This window comes from Hydra vulgaris, chromosome 11 (genome assembly GCF_038396675.1).
Source record: "Hydra vulgaris chromosome 11, alternate assembly HydraT2T_AEP".
NCBI lineage: Eukaryota > Metazoa > Cnidaria > Hydrozoa > Anthoathecata > Hydridae > Hydra > Hydra vulgaris.
The window spans coordinates 39,771,575-39,791,360 of NC_088930.1; the positions used below are offsets into that span (position 1 = coordinate 39,771,575).

At 27.1% G+C, this 19,786-nt stretch overlaps 1 protein-coding gene across 1 annotated transcript; it reads left to right on the forward strand.

The window, feature by feature from the left end:
* Positions 1 to 18,115: 18,115 nt before the first annotated feature.
* On the forward strand, positions 18,116 to 19,279 carry LOC136087022 (uncharacterized). The gene has a single exon (XM_065809527.1). It carries the CDS (start codon positions 18,116 to 18,118, stop codon positions 19,277 to 19,279), a length of 1,164 nt encoding a protein of 387 aa, XP_065665599.1.
* Positions 19,280 to 19,786: the final 507 nt, after the last annotated feature.

The window sequence follows — 19,786 nt, forward strand, 5'->3', positions numbered from 1 at the left end:
TTTTAAAAAGTAGCGTGAACGGAAAAACGCGTCACTAGTTTAAATAACTACGATAAAACCAGGTTTTAATTTTGATGTGAATGGGGTATAATAACATTACTTTATATCTATATTTTCATGAACCGCATCTGGATTAAAAAACACTTATGCAACACATTTAACATTTACTGATTAGGATTAATAAACAGACTCTCTGAAATTATTATTGAAAACAATCTTTTTTTGCTTTTTTATTAGCGAAAACTATAATTATTATTATCCCTTCTTACGACTGAGTTGTATCCGGAGTGGTATAAAGAATTGTATTTATTCTCAACATGTTTGTCTGATAGACGCACCTGTTCTAAAGTGTCTCTATAATCATTTTTTTAAATCAATTTTAGTTTACTTAAGGGTCATTTACCTTCTGCGATAGGGGTTGGCATTGCGTTAAATTAGAACTAGAATACATTTAGTTAGGAAAATAGGCTTTAGCTCTTTTGAGTATTTTTGGTTAAGAAAACTTAAAATTTTTCCAGAAGTGAAAAATGAAGACTCCCTATTAAGATACAAAATATCTTTTATAAAGTTGTCTTATATTTCGTAATTTTAGTTTTTACCAATTCTTGATTTTGTAACTAGATGAATGAGAATTTAAACAAACAGTTTTCACAATCCTACTTTTAAATTGAATTTGTTGAATGAAATGACAAAGCGCAATGTTAAAGATATTAACTTCAAGCTTATGTTCGTGGAATTTTTAGTAAAAAACTGCATTTCCAGAGGCTTGTAAAGCATGATCTTTTATCTACAGGGGCTGCTGCTGAAAAAAATATCTTAAATTTTTATTTATTACAATAAACAACAAAACTTATTCATAAAAAGTTTAATATTGATGAAGGAAAGCGACACCTGGCTTTAATATGCTGAAGATTGACAATGCTGCAGCCAAAATAACATCAAAAACATACTTTTTAAAAGAGTTTATTGTCGGTGCATCAGTTATATCGCGCGTTAGTTTATTTCAATAGCTGGAGATCTGCGACACCGAATTGATTTTTTGAGACAACCAAGAATATTATTGCCTACCCAAGCTGCTGCTTCTACATGTACATGGCTTGCATTTTTTCACAATCAGAGGAAAATCAATTGATAACTCATGTGATGTTGCCATCATTGTCTTATAATTTGTCATGGTTATAAATGCAGTCTAGTAAGTCATTAATAAAGAACACGAACAGCAATGATGTAAAAACTGATCCTTGAGAGACAACATTTTCATTATAATTAATTATTTCCTATTTTTAAGACAGGAGATCCGACTAATATAACAAATTACAGACCTATTTCTGTTCTTCCAGTTTTTTCAAAAATATTAGAAAAAATAATGTATATCAGAGTGTACACATACGTAATTACCAATAAACTCCTTTACGAAAATCAGTTCGGTTTAAAAAAAAAAAAACTCAACCAACCATGCTATTCTTCAATTAACACGTTGTATTAACGAATTTTTCAATAGCCTAAAATTTACACTTGGTGTTTTCATTGACTTGTCAAAAGCTTTGACACGGTCGATCATAATATTTTGCTTAAAAAACTTGAATTTTATGGCATAGAAGGTAAAACTCTAAATTGGTTCAAATCTCTTCAACCAAAAGCAATTTGTTTTTAACAAAGATTCCCAACCTCAAACATTAATAAACATAACACACGGTGTTCCACAATGATCCATACTAGAATCACTTCTTTTCATTATATATGTAAATGATCTTAACAAAGCATCCAATTTAGAGAATATATTTTTTGCAGACGACACAAACTTGTTTCAGTTACATGAAAACATAAACATACTCTTTAATAATATGAACTGAGAACTTGAAAAAATTTCATTTTGGTTTAAAATAAATAGATTACCCTTAAATTTGGAAAAACAAAATGGATACTTTTCTATCCAAACTATAAAAAACAGATACTGCCTGTAAATATGACTGATCTTTTTATCAACAATGTCATTCTAAAAAGAGAAATGAGAAAATTTTTAGAAGTTTTTATTGAAGAAAATCTGTCTTGGAAATCACACATCAATGATATTTCTGATAAAGTTGCGAAAAACATTAGAATTCTATACAAATCTAGAGATATTTTAAACAAAAAGCAACTAACACAATTATATTACTCCTTTATTCACTGTCATATCAATTATGTTTATTTTTCATTTAACTACTTTCTTTTAATTTTAGTTTTACTATAAATTATTTGTTTAATATTGTTTATAATACAATTTATGCACCTTTTAGTTCTTAACTACCCAATGCTGTGTGCTAGAAGGTTAATAACATAACTGCATGGTAGGCAGCTAAATATCTTTTTAAAATAAACTATTATGAAATTAGTTTTTCAAATAGATATCACAAATTTACAAATGCTGCATGAACTATTAGCTAAGCTCTGTGAGTACACACAACTCAGGGGTTCCTTCTAGAATTTTTTTATATAGTTATTTGTATATATATATATATATATATATATATATATATATATATATATATATATATATATATATATATATATATATATATATATATAAATATATACATATTTATTTTTCTAGTTAATTTGGCAGCCAAACTGCCAAATGAGCTAAAACAAGGAAAATATATTGTTATCACTTATAGTTGAGTCAAACATGAGGAGCTAGATCAATTATTATTTTCAAGAAATCGACTGATCTCAAAGCAGCACTTGCTAATGCATTTTGAATTCCAATTTCATTTGGAAAGAGGCAATCTATTAAAACAACTAATTAATTTGGAAACACCTTTCTGTTTCTTTGCATATAACACTTATGGTTGGTTTAATCAAACCTCCTATCTTTGAATTTTAAAAAGCTCTTTTGTTTTAAATGAAAAGGGAGTACTAGTGCATTCTGACATTTAATGAGGATATTTTTTTAAGTCATTTTATCTAAGTATCCAGCAATATATGGGATCAAAGTTTTTTTGTATTCAAATAGATTGTTGGAATTTGGAATATCTGCATTATGGTGATCACTAACTGTTGGTTCTCTCTCCAACAAATTATATTTTCTTATTAATTCAATTCCAGTAAAAGATATTTTAGTACTAAAATCACCAAAAGAATCGTCTAAAACATATATATGAGTTTTATCTCTGATGCTGCAGTTTTCATTTGAAAATTGAACGGTACTTTGCATAAAAAGTTATTTATATGTGAATTGTTGGCAATTGATATTGCTGCTAAACATTTCTGCAGATCTCACAGCACCAAAAAAGAGCTCTAGATGGTTTTGACTGAGCTTATATGATAATAAATAATTTAATGGTGAACCTTCTTTTTCAACCCAGTCAAGAAATACCTTTAGCAGATTTAATTGCTGCCAAATATCCAATGAAATCAGTTTTTCGATTATACAAGATCATTTGTGTAGCAGTAATCTCTTTAAGACTAATGATATTCTTCAGCAAATCATTTTCTTGAATTTAATGTCATATAATCAATCTATTATGCAAATAAACTCAACAACATATTTATAAAATTATTTAATAGCTATTTACAGTTCATTAACATAAAAAAAAGTCAGCAATCTGTAATATATAACCATAATACTTAACAGCAGGTAAGCAGGATATTTAATTAAAGTTAAGGAGATATTCCAAAGAGGAGGAAATGTTTTGAACATTTCTATATAAAGATATAAATAAATTTTTTTTAAACAAATGTATTTTTATATACATTTGTTTCTTCATTTGTATTGAGTGATTATCCTTCAAACTATAAGAAACTATTATTTACTTTTTATTTGTTTTAAAAGTTGTTATAAATAACTATAATTCAGACCTGGTTTTTTTTTTACCAGTATAAGTGACACCTAATAATATTTTATTCAAATAATTTATGCAATAATAGAATTCAAGTATAATATAATTCTAGAAGGAACCCCTAAGTTTTTGTATACTCACAGCACTCAATTAACAATTCATGTAGAATTTGTACAAAATGGCATCTTACTACAAAAAATAAAGAATATAGTAGTAGAGAATATAAAGGGTAGAAATGATTGCCGTTTATCATACCGTTATGTTATTAACCTTTTAGCATACAGCATTGGGAACTAAAAACTATAAGACTTATAGTTTTTAGTTCCCAATACTTATACATAAGACTTAACTAAATTTGTAAATGCCATTTAATAATAAATTCAATTATACAAAAAAATAATTTATTTTTTTCTCCAATATTTATAAAATTCATTTGTTTTTTTTTATTTTTAACAAATTTATAAGCTTATTTTTTTTTTTTTTTTAGTAATTTGATATAGCCATTTAAATTGTATATCGGTTTCACCGCTAGGAACTAAAATCGCTGCCATCTTGGGAGGCCAATGTTAGCTTCAACTTTTTTTGGAAAAAACAATAGAACCAGCTATCCAGTTATATTTTGAGATCAGTGGTACCAACCAAGTAGTTTGTAATGTCCATAACAACGCCATAGCAACCAATACATAGCAAACAAAAATATTTCCAATGTATAACTGCAAAAATCTATATATTTTAATAATTAAAAAATATTTGAGTATTATAGCCTATCATGTTTATTTTTTTGGTCATAAGTTGAATGATCATTCGGATTCTTAATATAGGTGGCCGGTTCTAGACAAGAATTCAGGAAAGCCTTTCTAGGAAAGAAACATGAAAATTCTTGCTATGATAGAAAAAAACATGATTACTTTTTAGGATAGAATAATTCAAGGATAGAAAAGAAGAAAGAAATACATATATCCTTTCTGGCAAAGAAAAATGAAAAACTTGAAATAGAAATCGCACAAGTAAAAGTCATTTTCTTTCTAGCAAAGAAAATTGGAAAAACGTACTAGCAAAGAAATTTTAGAAAAGAAATTTTAAAAACGTGCTAGCAAAGAAATTTTAAGAAAGAATTTGCGCGCAATTTGGTAATTACAGTTATGATTTTTAATTGAATAAATGTTAAATAATTATAATCGCATTAATTTTTTTGGATTAATGAAATAAAATTCTGTCGTAGCAAGTTTTTTAGATTTATTAAATAAAATTCTTTCCTAGCAAGTTTTTCGCATTTATTAAATAAAATTCTTTCCAAGCAAGTTGTTTACGTTTATTAAAAAATATTCTTTCTTAGAAAGTATTTCAAGTTTCTTTTCAAAATTTCTGCCAAAAAATATTCTTTTGTAAAAATTCTTTTCTAGTAAGGTTTCTTTATTTCTATCATAAAACATTCTATTCTGAAATTATTCTTTCCTAGTTTTCTATCCTCATTTTATTCTTGTCTAGCATGGCACACCTTAATTATATAGGTTGTTTGCTATTTAAATTTTTACAAAGGTTGTTTGAAGCAGTATTTCTAGTGTTTTAGAATTTTTTAAGTTATACTATTTACTGTTTGTACTATTTTAAAAGCATAATGCCTAAAGGTAACAAGTAGAGTTTTGTTTAAAAAAAGAAAAGAACTAATGTTCACCTTTTTAATCATTGTAAAAATGATCAGCAAACAAACTTTTATCTAACACAACATCAACAACCACAAAAGCAGAGTACCGTCCAACAACAATTTTCTTTCGAAAAAAATAATCTCGAAGATACTGAATACTACTTCATTTTGATTGATATGACTATTTTGAAGAAAATGTTTGAAATTGTTGTAAATTATGCAACTCATCACTGAAAATAACTGATATATTAGATCTGAGAATGGGGTTTTCACATTGCATTGAGTTATATTGTAAGAACTGTGAAAAAACAAACCAGTTTTTTTAGCTCAAAAACTATTTTTACTTTAAATAATGTAGGCAGAGAGCTATATAAAGTGAATATATGTTCAGTTGCTGCATTTCCGTGAGATTGGATTAGGCTTTAAGGCTATTGAAATTTTTGCAATGAGTATGAACACATGTATTATTTCTGAAAATGCTTTTAATAATTTAAACCAAAAAAATGGTCTAGTATATACTATTATATGAATGCTGCAACTAAAAGTATGAACAAGGCAGCCCAAGAATGCATAACAAATGATCTCTAAGGTCCCTACTATCATTGTATTACAATTGATGGCATGTGGCAAAAGCACAGGTATTTGTCTCTCAATGGAGTCACAACAGCATTGATTGAATGAAAACTTTCAAAACATTGTAGTGCTTGTCAATAGTGGGAAAATAAAACTAATAGCCCTGAGTATGATGAATAACCATGTATGCAATATCAACCATAAAGGCTCTTCTGGTTCAATGGAATCAGCTGGTGCTATCTCAATATTTAGGCGCTCCATAGCAAAGTATAATTTTATATATTAAGAATATCATCATTCATCATTCAATGATGACACTTCATCATTCAATGATGTTATGCAAAGTGACTTATATAAGGAGTATAGTATCACTCCTGTAAAGTTAGAATGCATCAGTTATGTGCAAAAATGTCTTGGCAATTGCCTCAGGAATCTGGTTAAAACAAATAAAAAGACACAGACCTGTCTGCAGGGTAAAGGTAAACTTATAGAATCAGTAAAAACTCTCTCCAAAACTGTTATGGTTTAGCAATTAAAAACAATGTTGATAGTTTATATGCTATGAAAAAAGCAGTTTAGACAGTACTTTTTCACTGCACTAAATTTGATTATCAAGAATACCAACATAGAATGTGCCCGCGAGATGAAAATAGTCGGTGCAAAAATGACTACAAAAGTTTTATGGTACAACCTCATACAAAGAACATATATCATTATCAATAGAAATTTTTGATTTATTAAAATCAATTTTTCAGAATTTATCATCAGATGAATTGCTTTCAAAATGTCTTCATAGTTGAACGCAGAATGCAAACGAGGTGCTCAATTCAATAATCTGGAAATGCTGTCCCAAAATAATTTTTGTGAACCGACCAACACTGGAAATTGGAGTAGATACTGCTATATTAAATTTTAACGATGGTCCGAGTGGTGTTTTGCCTGTATTATCAGAGTTTAGTCTTTTTAGTTATGCAACGTCAACCATAGCAAAGCAAAAAAGTTCTACTCACTTACGATTGTCAGTAAAAAAATCAATTCCCCAAGAAATAAAGAGACATAGTTAAAAAGTGTTAAAAAAAGGATACTCAAAATTAAAAAACTGAATAAATATCATATGAACCTGGAGGTTTTTAATTTATTATATTTATTCCAAAAATTATATATTTTTATCCTTTTTGAGTAATTTTAATTTTTATATCGCAAAATCTTAATATATACTTTTTCAGTAGTTTTCAAAGTTTGCGAAATGATAACTTTTTAAATAATTATGTCAAAGTGCTAAAACTTTCCCAGATTGTTCTTCATATTATTAAATTTGAAAAAAAAAATTTTTCAATGAATCTTAGATCTTGAAATTTTGTTATATTAGTATTGTTTAGCTCGCTTACTTTTTAGTGTTTCATGCATAATTTCTAAAATATTCATTTGTTTTCATTTATTTTCTCTCAAATGTTACCATGATTAAAAAATGTTCCAAATTTCATGCTATAATGACTGGTAGATTTTGAGTAATTACTTCACAAAAATTCGATCATTTTCATTTTTTGGGTGGTAGTCGAGGCAAAGAATTTCAAGTTTGATAGCATTTTTGAAAATTATTTTAAATTATGTATTTATGTTGTAAAAATAAAAGTGTGCTCTAGTTCCAATTAGGTTTTGATATATTTCTTGGGGTACCACCTTTAATGTTTATCAACTAAGTGCATTTAATGTTTTGTGTTTTATGTACAAATGTAAAAAACTTATGTCTCCCAATGTTTTTGTAAACCTTTACAAAATTAAACCCCAAAACAAATATAATCTACGTAATAGTAGCATTTTAGAAAAACCTTTTTGCAATAATAAAAAAGCTCAATTTTGCATATCTTATCCTTTTCTCTGAGATGAAATAGTACGGCCTAATTTTGCTTTTTTATCTGAACTGGACTATTTTTTTTTCAAATAATCTATTAAAATAATCATTTTTTCAACTAAAAGTAAGTATTTTTGATTTTTTTCAATTAAAAAAAAAACATTTTCCATTTCTATACTACATTTTGATTTGTTATGTTTTATTTTGAGTTTCACTTCTGAAATATGTAGAGTATTAAATTTATGATACATTTAGTGATTATATATTTTTGGTATATATTTATTTTGTATAATATATAAATGTTTTTATTGTAGAAGAAAAATAGAGTTTTGTTAAGAGCTTCGTGATAAGGTCATTACGATCCAGAGCCGACGACACGGGTTTCTAAGTTGGGGAGGGGGGAGGGGGAGCGCACAATAGTCAATTTCTAAAAAAAGTTCTCTATATCTAGAACTTTCTTTAAAAAAAATTCAGTCCTTTAGATAAAAAGTTAGGTGGGGTGGGGGTGGGGGAAACACGTGCCCCCTAGCCCCCCGTGTTGTCGACCCTGCAATCTTCTTGGAGTCCTGCCCGTATAATATTATAAATTTTAGTGTAAATAATATTATACGGCAAATAAAATAAATAAACAAAAAAAATTATAATATATATATATATATATATATATATATATATATATATATATATATATATATATATACATATATATATATTTTTTTGCTCGTTTACATTTGTCGTATTTTACAAACAAACAAACAAGGCATCTGAAAGAAGATCATAATGATCTTATCATCAGAACCTTTTACAGCTTTAGACATTTTACAGCAAAACAAAAGAAATAAAATTATTTCTTAGTGTACATTTATTTATTGGTTTTTCACAAAAGAGATCTTTAAAGACAGATAAGGATAAGTCATTTTTCCACAAATACTTAAAGCATAAGACATTTAACACATTAAGCTCATATATATTGAGAATTTTCATTTCAATAAAAAAAGGTTTGGAATGAGTGTATCGATCCGCCATATTAATTAAACGGATCGCGTGCTTCTGACGGCGGTAAAAACATTTTAACTTACTTTTTTCTGTGCTTCCCCATACAATGTTTGCATAATTTAAATAACTATGTATAAATGAGTAGAGTTTGGTTAAACTTTTTTTACTTAAATATATTCTGAATTTATATAAAACTCCAATGCTTTTGGAAATTTTTGTGCTAATATAGTCAATATGTGATATTTTCATCAAGAAAAACACCCAAAAACTTTGTGACAAAGTGTCTTTTTATCTCAGTATCATCAATAATAATTTTGAGCAAATTTGGGGGTAAATAAGCTTTTTTTGAGATAGGATGGAACAGACTCCATTTTGTTTTGTTACTGTTTAGAGTTAGTTTATTGCATTTGAACCACTTGGATATATTTTTGAGTTGCTCGTTCATGCTAGAGAAGAGTTTGTAAATATCATTATTGAAAAGAAATAAGTTGGTATCATCAGCAAACATGATACTCATTAAATTTGAGGCTTTATTTAGGTCGTTTATATAAATCAAGAACAACAGTGGTCCCAAAATGGAGCCTTGGGGAACGCCACATGAAATATTTAGAAACTCATTAGAATAATTATTATTACTAAAAACAAACTGTTTACGGTTTGATAAATAACTTCTGAACCATTTAATAACTTTGTAATTTACTCCATAGTATTTCAGTTTTTGTATTAAAATTTGATGATCGTCAGTATCGAATGCTTTCGATAGGTCGATAAAAACACCTAAAGTATATTTAGATTTTTCAAAAGAATTTGAAATTTCACGTACAAATTGGATAATTGTATGTTCCGTAGAATTGTTTATTTTAAAACCAAATTGGTTGACGTATAACAAATTATTAGAAAGAAAATAATTGTATAGTCTATTGTACATAATGGGTTCTAGTATTTTTGAAAATGTGCAGAGGACGGAAATAGGACGATAATTACTGATACTTTTTTGATCTCCCTCTTTTAAAATAGGGGTAACTTTTGCAATTTTTAATCGGTTAGGAAATACTCCTTGATGGATAGACGCTCCATATACTTTAAAAAGAATATCTTTTAATTGTTCGAAACATTCTATAACTATATTACCGTTTATGTCATCTGCTCCGCTTGCTTTGTTTTTTTTAAGTGATTTGAATGCTCTTTAAAATCTTGAAAAGATAATTTTGAATATAATTCGTTGGAACCATTGCAATTATCCATCTGTACTAGAAAATCGTTAAATTTTGCTTTGGTAAAAGGAATTTTATTTTTCTAGTTTAGGACCGATGTCAATAAAAAATTTGTTAAACTCATAAGCTATATCTCTTGGATCACATATACGTGTGTTATCAACAATAATCATCTGGGGGAGAGAACCTGAGCATTTCTTTTGTCTACCACTAAATTTGTTCATTACTTGCCAAATGCGTCTTTAATTATTTTTGAATTTATCTAGGAGTTTTGAGTGGTAATTTTTTTTCAAGTTTTTACGAACTTTTTCAAATAGATATTTGTAATCTTTATATATTTTCCATTTGAAGATTTGTTTTGAGATATTTTATATACAGCTTATGTTTTATCTTGGATGATTTTTTAACTCCTTTTGTTACCCAAGGATTGTTTATATTTTTTTGGAGTTATTGTTCTTTCAATAATAGGGAAGTTTGCATCATATACGGAGTAAAAGGTTTCATAAAAATTATCGTAAATTTTGTCTGCATTGTCATTGAAGTTAATTTGAATTAACATTGAAGCCTATTTATTAAAGAAATTGCACTCGTTTCAAAAAAGGAGTCATAAAAGTTTTTAATTTTGTTATCTTCATTATACAGAAGAAAACTCATATTTAGGTCCCCAATAATGAAACTCTTTTTTTTTCTTTAATACCTTTTCTAAAAATACTTTACAAATGAAAATACTTTTCAAAAAAATGCTCAAGTTCTCGCTCACGCCCTCAGGTGGTCGACAACAACAGCTTAATAAAATGTTTTGTGATCGATTGTTTATAATTTCTATAGTTGAAATTTCTTTATCGCCATCAGACACGGTGGTTTAGAAATGGACATTTATTATGCGCATGCGTTATACTCTGCTCAAATGTTGGTAAACAGTTATGTCCGCAAGTAAACAAAGAATTACTAATAAAGTTGCTAAACTTCAAATTAGATTTATTTGTAGATATTTCTAAATAGTCTATAAGAAATGATATCAAAACAATACTTTAGGTATGGTATGTGTCATCAAAGCTATCATTTAAATAATTTTACCAAGAGAATAGAAGTGGGACTAATGTGAAACTAAGCTGTTTTTTAGGCGAAGTTTAACTTGTGCTTACATTGTAGTCTATATTCTAAAGTTTTAAATTTTTTAGTGGCTACCTTGATTTTTTTTTTTTAATATAAAAGTTTGTGAATTGTTTAAAGCAAAAATCAAAAACCGGTTACTTTTTTTTGTGATAATATAATGCTTTTAAAGATAGGTAAGTTTTCTTTTTATTTGAAAGGTTAAAAATACTGACAGAAATATTATATAGGCTTTAATACTGCCATTTATTTTCTTTAAATCATTTTGCAGTATTTTATCGTATTATTTTTAGTATCTATAATTTTTCTTTTTCTTGGCTGAGCTTTTTTTTGATATTTTTTTACAGTTGGGTTGTTTTTTATGAAATGCTTGTTCATTATGCTTTTTAATCTACGCACTCCTTTCATATGGCAGTAGGTACTCTTCATGCGGTTGATTTCAGCATGAAGACTTTCTCCACCTTGCTCTCCATAAGTACCTAGTCCTACTCCCCATTTTCTAATGAAAGGTAATGCATGGTACTCCAGCAAATGAAGCTTGGGTGTGATTGAAGGGTTTGGCCAGTTTTCACGGAAGTACTTCATGAAATCTTTGATTCGATTTTCTGTAACCAATAATATGTGTATATATATATATATATATATATATATATATATATATATATATATATATATATATATATATATATATATATATATATATATATATATATATATATATATATATATATATATATATATATATATATATATATATATATATATATATATATATATATATATATATATATATATATATATATAAGAGTCCTACTCTTCCTGATGATCAAGTAATGGTGAAACTTTTTGTTTAAGAAAAAAGTTAGATAAGTGTTTTTTACTAATTTATTGCTCTGTTCTTTAAGAACATTGAGCACTCTATTTGTAAAATACACTAACATTATTTACACACACATACACACACACACATACACATATATATATATATATATATATATATATATATATATATATATATATATATATATATATATATATATATATATATATATATATATATAACACAATGATTTAAAAAAACAAAGATAAAGATCAATTAACAAAAATAATTTTCTCTATTTATTGTGTTCTGTCAAATTATAACATATGACATACCAAGGTCCTGTTTGTTATCTTCATTAAACTGATTGCAGGAGTTATTAAGCTTGTGACATATTCCAAATTTAGAGAAGAGTACCTTAAAGTTTTTACAAACTTTAATTTAAGTTTCTCTGTGTATATCAGTGTCGTTGAACCCAAGTTTGACTACAAGGTTTGGTATAGAGTTGCAAAGTTCAAGGATACTTTTCTCCTAATTTCTCCTAATTTTCTCCTAATTTTCAAGGATACTTTGATTACTAACGAAAACTTTTCCCGTGATATGCTTGTCTTTGTACTCCTAATGAGTTAAGTACCTTATCAAGTTTGTTTACAAGTGGCCCAAATGATTTCTTTATATGGTCTGCTTCAAGCAGTATTTTTAGTTCTGAGATCTATGATTAAATATGTTCTTGAGATAAATTCAAAAAAATATAACCAATGAAACAAAACTTAGATATTCCAATGTATAAGATTCTCAACTGTATTATTCTGGGTTTAATTACCAATCTAAATTAAATATTTTTAGTAAATAATAAAAATAAAAGTTGTTACCTGTTCTTTCTTTTTCTTTTCAAAGTGAATCAGGTAATGTTCAAATACTAATTTAATTTTTTCTTCATTTTCAGGGTTAAAAATTATTTGCATTTCAAGTGCTTCTGTTATAACACGTGTTTTATCTTCAAGTGCTTGAATACTTATTTGAAGTTGATTTATTTGGCGCTGGTGCTCTATATATGCATTAAATTCCTCACAGTCAAGTGTTTGGTTGGTTACTGCCATTCGACCTGCAATTTTTATGTCAATTGTGTGATAAGAAACTTCTAACATGTTGAAAAACTTTAAGTATATACCAAGTGAGATATGTAAAGCAGGAACTCCTATCTAATAGTGCAAGAAAGTTTATATTATTATTTACAATTGCATACACCACCATTTACGTTTACCCCACCAATAACTTGTATTGTATTCTATTGAATAAACGATTATGTGAATTTGCAAAGAATGCCTAATAAAAAAATCAAAATAATGTAAATAATAAATAAAAGCAAGGCACCTGATCAAGTGGCACATTGAACAACGGTTGGTCAATAACATTGTCACATAACTTGGCAAACTTGGGATCTGCACCATGGTTGTTAAATTTTGCTAGAGACAAATCTAGTGTCTTTAGTGATTGCATTTCAATGTTATCGTTAATTGGATTTGACAGTCCTTGACTTGTTATGTTGCAAAACAGGCATGAGTGTCTACCTAAAGTAATTGAACAAGTTTGTGTTAAGAAAGCAAAATAAATCATGTTGCATGTATCTGGCCCAGATGAGTTTTTTTAAAGAAACCTGTATTAAATATATGTACTTACCATTTGCACCAGTTATTTCATAAATTGCACACAAGAATTCATAATCACCGAATACAAATACACGAATCTGTTTTTCTATAAAATTGAACAGAATTAAATTATTATACATTTCTTTAAAAAGAAACTGTAATCTATCATAATCCTGACAATTGTGGTAAGAAACCAATAGTTGATGATTTTGTTTATGTCAAATATTGGTTGGATGTTTTTGAATTTCAGTGTGCTTGGATAATTGAATTATTTTGTTGTTTGTAATCTTGTTGTATAATAAGAGGTTGTTGCTAAAATTATTACAAGAAAATTGATTTCTGTTTTTATAGTATTGCATTTAATTAATTGTAGTATGTTAAAGTATTTTTTTAAAAAGATTTGTTTGTACCTATCTAGTCTATCTAGTACATTTGTTATATGTCCTTGTAGATTTTCGATATGAAATATATTGAAATATTTGATTTGAATATACGATATTGAAATATTTGATTTGCTCAGAATATTTTCTTTTTCATTTTCATTAAAAGATTTCAAAAGAGTACCAGTTTGCTTGATTGTAGAACTGGTGCTTTCTCCACATGTTTTGCTCATATTATGTTTTAGATGTAATTGTCGTCTGCGAATTGTGCGTAAACATACATCTGAGTTTTCTTTTTAGGCTCTTGGTGTTGATGTGAAGCATTAGGGTTAAAATGTTGTGTAATTTATTTAAAATATTCAAAAAATCATACTATAGTTTCCTATTATAAAATTAAAAGCATTTTTGTTTTGTTATAGTAATTTTACAGTCTCTTTTTTTGTAAAGATAGTCTTACCCTTGGTCCACCTGTCGGAAATTCAATTATATTGGATTTTGTTTGAGATATTTTTTGTTTTATTACATGCAGAGCAGCATCTTCAATATTTCTTGGTATAACACTTGTTGAATCCAATGCAAATATATCTGAAATTTTTTTTTTGTGAAGTTGATGACGATGATATTGATAATGTTGTTGAACTTGATATCGGAGTTGTCTGACAAGTTTTTTGATGTTTCTTTCGTTCTGACAGTTGTTTGACTTTAAACAATCTACCACAACCTTGCTTGCATACTTCTTGCAAATTTTCTATCATTTCAATGACATTGGTTGATGAAATTAACCCATCACTTGGAATTGAAAAGGAACATTTAGGGCATTTCGTTTTTGATATTAGTTTTCCAATGATAAGTGGTAATAGACATGGTGCACAGAATGAAGACAGTTTTTTTATAATAATTGGTTTATGCATAATTTTGTTGCAAATAGTACACACACAAAGATGCACATGAGGGTTTAAAGTGAAGTTAATATCTTGCAGTTTAAGATTAAATTTTGTTTGAGGTAAAAGTTTAGATTGCATGTTATTTATTTTGTGTCTAGTCCAAATATTTTCACTATAACTAATACTTAAAGGTCTTCCACTTATCTTTTTCTTTTTTTTTCTTCCTTTGCTGGCTTTAAAGCAAACACATTCAGTAACATTGCAATTATCAGGCCAAGATTGTAATTTTTGTTCAGTGTTTGAACCTTTTTCAATATTTCTTAATATTGAAAAGCATCTATAACACATTTTTTGAGGATGCTTATTTGGGTGGTCCTTATCGATTCGGATAAAAAACAAAATTCTATTCTAACAATATGTTTTGTTAAAAGAACACCATCATTATCTAGACTTTCTCCACATATTTTGCATAATGTTTTTAGTTTTGTTTCATGTGACTCAGTCATTTTTACGTGTTTTTTTATTGCTAAAATGTAAGATTTAATGTACAAAATTTTTAAACTTAAAAAAGTAACCGGAATTCGATTTTTTTTTTATTATAAAGTTAAACCCATCTTTTTTTTTAATATATATAGCTTTATAGCATAAAAATTCTAATAAATGCTTAATTATTATGTTTTAGTAGTTAGGATGACCATAAAATAATTTTCAACTTTCCTGCGTATTTTATCACATAAAAATTAATAAATTAAGTATTTCAAATAAAATATGTTTTCCTTGGCCACACGTTTTATCAGTTTATAGTTTATATCTGATTTATACATCTTTAAAGCAATGATATGACCTTTTTTATTACGTTACGGTAAGAGACAATTACAAAAAAAATCAAAATTACGATGTTGTTGTTTTTAAAGTAACGCATGCGCATAATAAATGTCCGCAAATGCTTAAAATTAAACCACCGTGCAGAAGCACTTAAATCATTCCTAACGTAATAAAAAATATTTTCATTCACATAAATAAGAACTCCTCCGCCGCGTTTATTTACTTGTCTTTTAAGCGAAATTAATTTAAAATGTGGAATATTAGAATTACTATCTAAGTCATTCGAAATCCACGTTTCAGTTAAACAAACTATATTAAAACGATTTTTTGTTTCATCTAACAAGTTAAGAAGTTTTTTAAAATTGTTATTAAGACTTCGAATATTTACGTGTAGAATTCTAATTTTATTTAAATTTTTGTCATAAACATTTTAAAAAAGAAACCCTTCTAATTCGCGTGGATATAAGCGATCCGAGCAATTTTTTATATTAGGGTTTATATTTTCATCAGAATTCAATTCAGTAAATATATATATATATATATATATATATATATATATATATATATATATATATATATATATATATATATATATATATGTATATATATATATATATATATATATTTATATGCGAATGGCTTTTTATGCATAAGGCAAAACAAATTTCGCCTAATCTGAAGCTTAAAAAGTCTGGAAATTATAAAAATTAGCCTGATTGGGTTAAAATTTGGCCGGTTGGGTTTTAGTTTAGGCTTAAATAGTCTGGAAATAAAGAAAATATGGTTGCTTAAATTAAAATTTGGTCGATTGGGTAATAATTTAGGCATAAATAGTCAGGAAATAAAAATAAATGTCAGATTAGGTTAGGGTTTTTGCTCTTGGAATTTCTAAATTAAAATGTCTAATATTTTTGATAATGTACGAATTGCTTTAGAGAGAAGCGATATAGTAACTCTTGAGGAGATTAACAAGAAGTTGTCCCTTGAAGTTGATTCCCTGTGTTTTTTAACTGAAGAAAACTTGCATTTATTAATTAATAAAGTTCATCTTGCATTTGCATCTTGCATTTATTAATTAATAAAGTTCATCTAAAGCGAAGTATCTGCGCAGAAGCATACTTAAGCAAAAATGCAAAATTGAATAAATTTGTACCTATTCTGTAAGTTATTATTTGCTTATACTAGAGATTAAATAACTTAATGTAAATAAAGCAATACTGCTTTTTTTTACATTAAGTTAATCAGAGGTTTTAATATGCACAGCATGTTGTTGATATTTTGCTAACAAACTTTGTTACAAAGCATAAGTTAATTTTACAAATTATAAATTAATGTTTCAATCTTAACTATAAATCAATTGCAAAAGCTACTTTGTGGCTTTATTATTACCGATTTCCTGATATATATATATATATATATATATATATATATATATATATATATATATATATATATATATATATATATATATATATATATATATATATATATATATATATATATATATATATATATATATATATATATATATATATATATATATATATCAGGAAATCCGTAATAATAAAGCCACAAAGTAGCTTTTGCAATTGATTTATAGTTCAGATATATATATATATATATATATATATATATATATATATATATATATATATATATATATATATATATATATATATATATCAAGAAATCTGTAATATTAAAGCCACATATATATATGTAAGTATTGTAATTTTTAATTGTAAAAGTAAGTTTTTAAATTCATTTTAGATCAACTTCATCTGGTAACTGTCTCTACAGCTCAGTATCATTAGTTATTGTAGGAAATAATTCATTAGTTGATATTTTAAGGGTTCTCACCTCAATGGAATTGTTTGTTAATGCTGATGTTTATTCAAAACATCCGATATTTAATGATTTAATTAACAGTGGTAAATATAATTTTTTCTGTTATGATAACATTTTAAAGATGACGTTGTCTAAAACTGTTGTTGATCAAGATATCACTAAAAATAAACAATGTGTTCGGTCCAAAGCAGTTAATAACTGTTTTGAAAACAATGGTCATCTTTTATGTGTATCTTAGGCCTTTCATCTGTTGTCAATTCACAAACTTTTTGTCATTATCCTGAATTTGGACTTGATCGGTTTTTTTTTGCATTTAAAAGATTAATAAAATCAAGGGTTAACGAGTTGAAGCCAACAAGAAACAAAGTAATAAATATAATGTTCTGTCGGATAGGTAAGTTACCATCAGGGTTTGCTTTTACACCCGATCATTTTGTACCGCTTGTTGTTTATGATTTTTAAGAGTTATGTAAAAGAATTTTTTTTTCTGTTACGATGCCAGCCAAATTAATAAAATTTGATGAAACTCCAACAAAGGAAAAAAAGCAATTGTTTTTGAATTTTGAAAGCTCAATTGACTTTGTTAATAAATCTTTTGAGGAGTTTGATGTTGCAAATTTTCGAGAACAACAAAGAGAGTTACAATGTAACAAAATGCTGTTTCGTCAAAAAATTCTTCATTTAGTAAAGAATGTGTTTATCCCAGATAATTCTTTCAATTTTGCACAAGGCAAAAACAATAGAAAGTTTCCAATGAAATGGCTAGAGACATTTTCTTGGCTTTGTTATTCTAAAAAATTAAATAGTGGATTTTGCTTGCCATGTGTATTATTTGGAGATGATTTTCCAACAAAGAGTTACAAGGTTTCAGTGTTGTTTAAAGAACCACTGAAAAATTTTTATGATGTTTTCCCAGCCTTAAAACGCCATTGTGATCCGAACATAAATGGTTTGCATTCTCAAACGCAGAGCCTTTTTAATGATGTTATGAGGCAAGCTGCTGGTGATACAAAACCTTTTTATGATATCATAGATCAAAACACCCTTGCAGAGATATCTGAAAATAAAAAAAAACTTGGGCCGATAATTGATACTATTATTTTTTGTGGCCGTCAAGGACTTGCTCTAAGAGGTCATAATGATGACTCTCAGTATCACTCAGAAGTTGGGCAATATAGTACCTCTTGTAATGTTGGAAACTTCATGGAGATTCTTAATTATCGTGTTAGAGGCGGTGATACTGAATTAGAAAATCATCTTAAAAACCACAAGAAAAATGCATCATATCTTTCAAAAACTATGCAGAATGAAATAATATTCTGTTGTGGTGAGATAATTTCTGATAAAATTGTTTCCAATATAAAGACTGCCAAATTTTTTTCTATTTTATCAGATGAAGCCATTGATGTTTCAAACAAATCACAAATGTCTTTAGTGCTGCGTTATGTTGACAGTGGTAATAACATTGTTGAAGACTTTGTTAAATTTATACACAACGACAATGGTTTAGATGGGGAAAGTTTATCTGTTAACATTTTAAACACCATTGCATCCCTAGGTTTAGATATTAATTGTCGAGGCCAAGGTTATGATGGTGCTGGAGCTGAAACAAAAAAGGGAGTTGCTGCACGAATTTTAAAGTTAAACAACAAGGCTTAATACACTCATTGTTTTAGCCATCGATTGAATCTAGTTGTGTGTAATTCTTGCGAAGTTGAATTTCTCTGTAATGCAATGAACCACATAAAAGAGTTTTCTTATTATTTTAATCTTTCTATTAAAAGAAATTCTATCCTCGAGACAATGGTTTCAGAACACTGTCCTGATAAAAAAAAAAAAAACTAAGAGATGTTTGTTGAACTAGGTGGCTTGAAAGAATAGATGGATTAGACACATTTCAGGAGTTGTATGTTCCAATAGTTTATTCCCTTGAAGCCCTAAGCAACGACAGAAATAAGTTTGTATATATATATATATATATATATATATATATATATATATATATATATATATATATATATATATATATATATATATATATATATATAATATAATATAATATAAAAGCGCAGTACACTTCAAAAGTGATGAGTGGAAACTGCGTAGAGTTTGTACTTTAATAGCTGTAATACACAAAAATAATAAAAATTAGTATTCAAAATATTC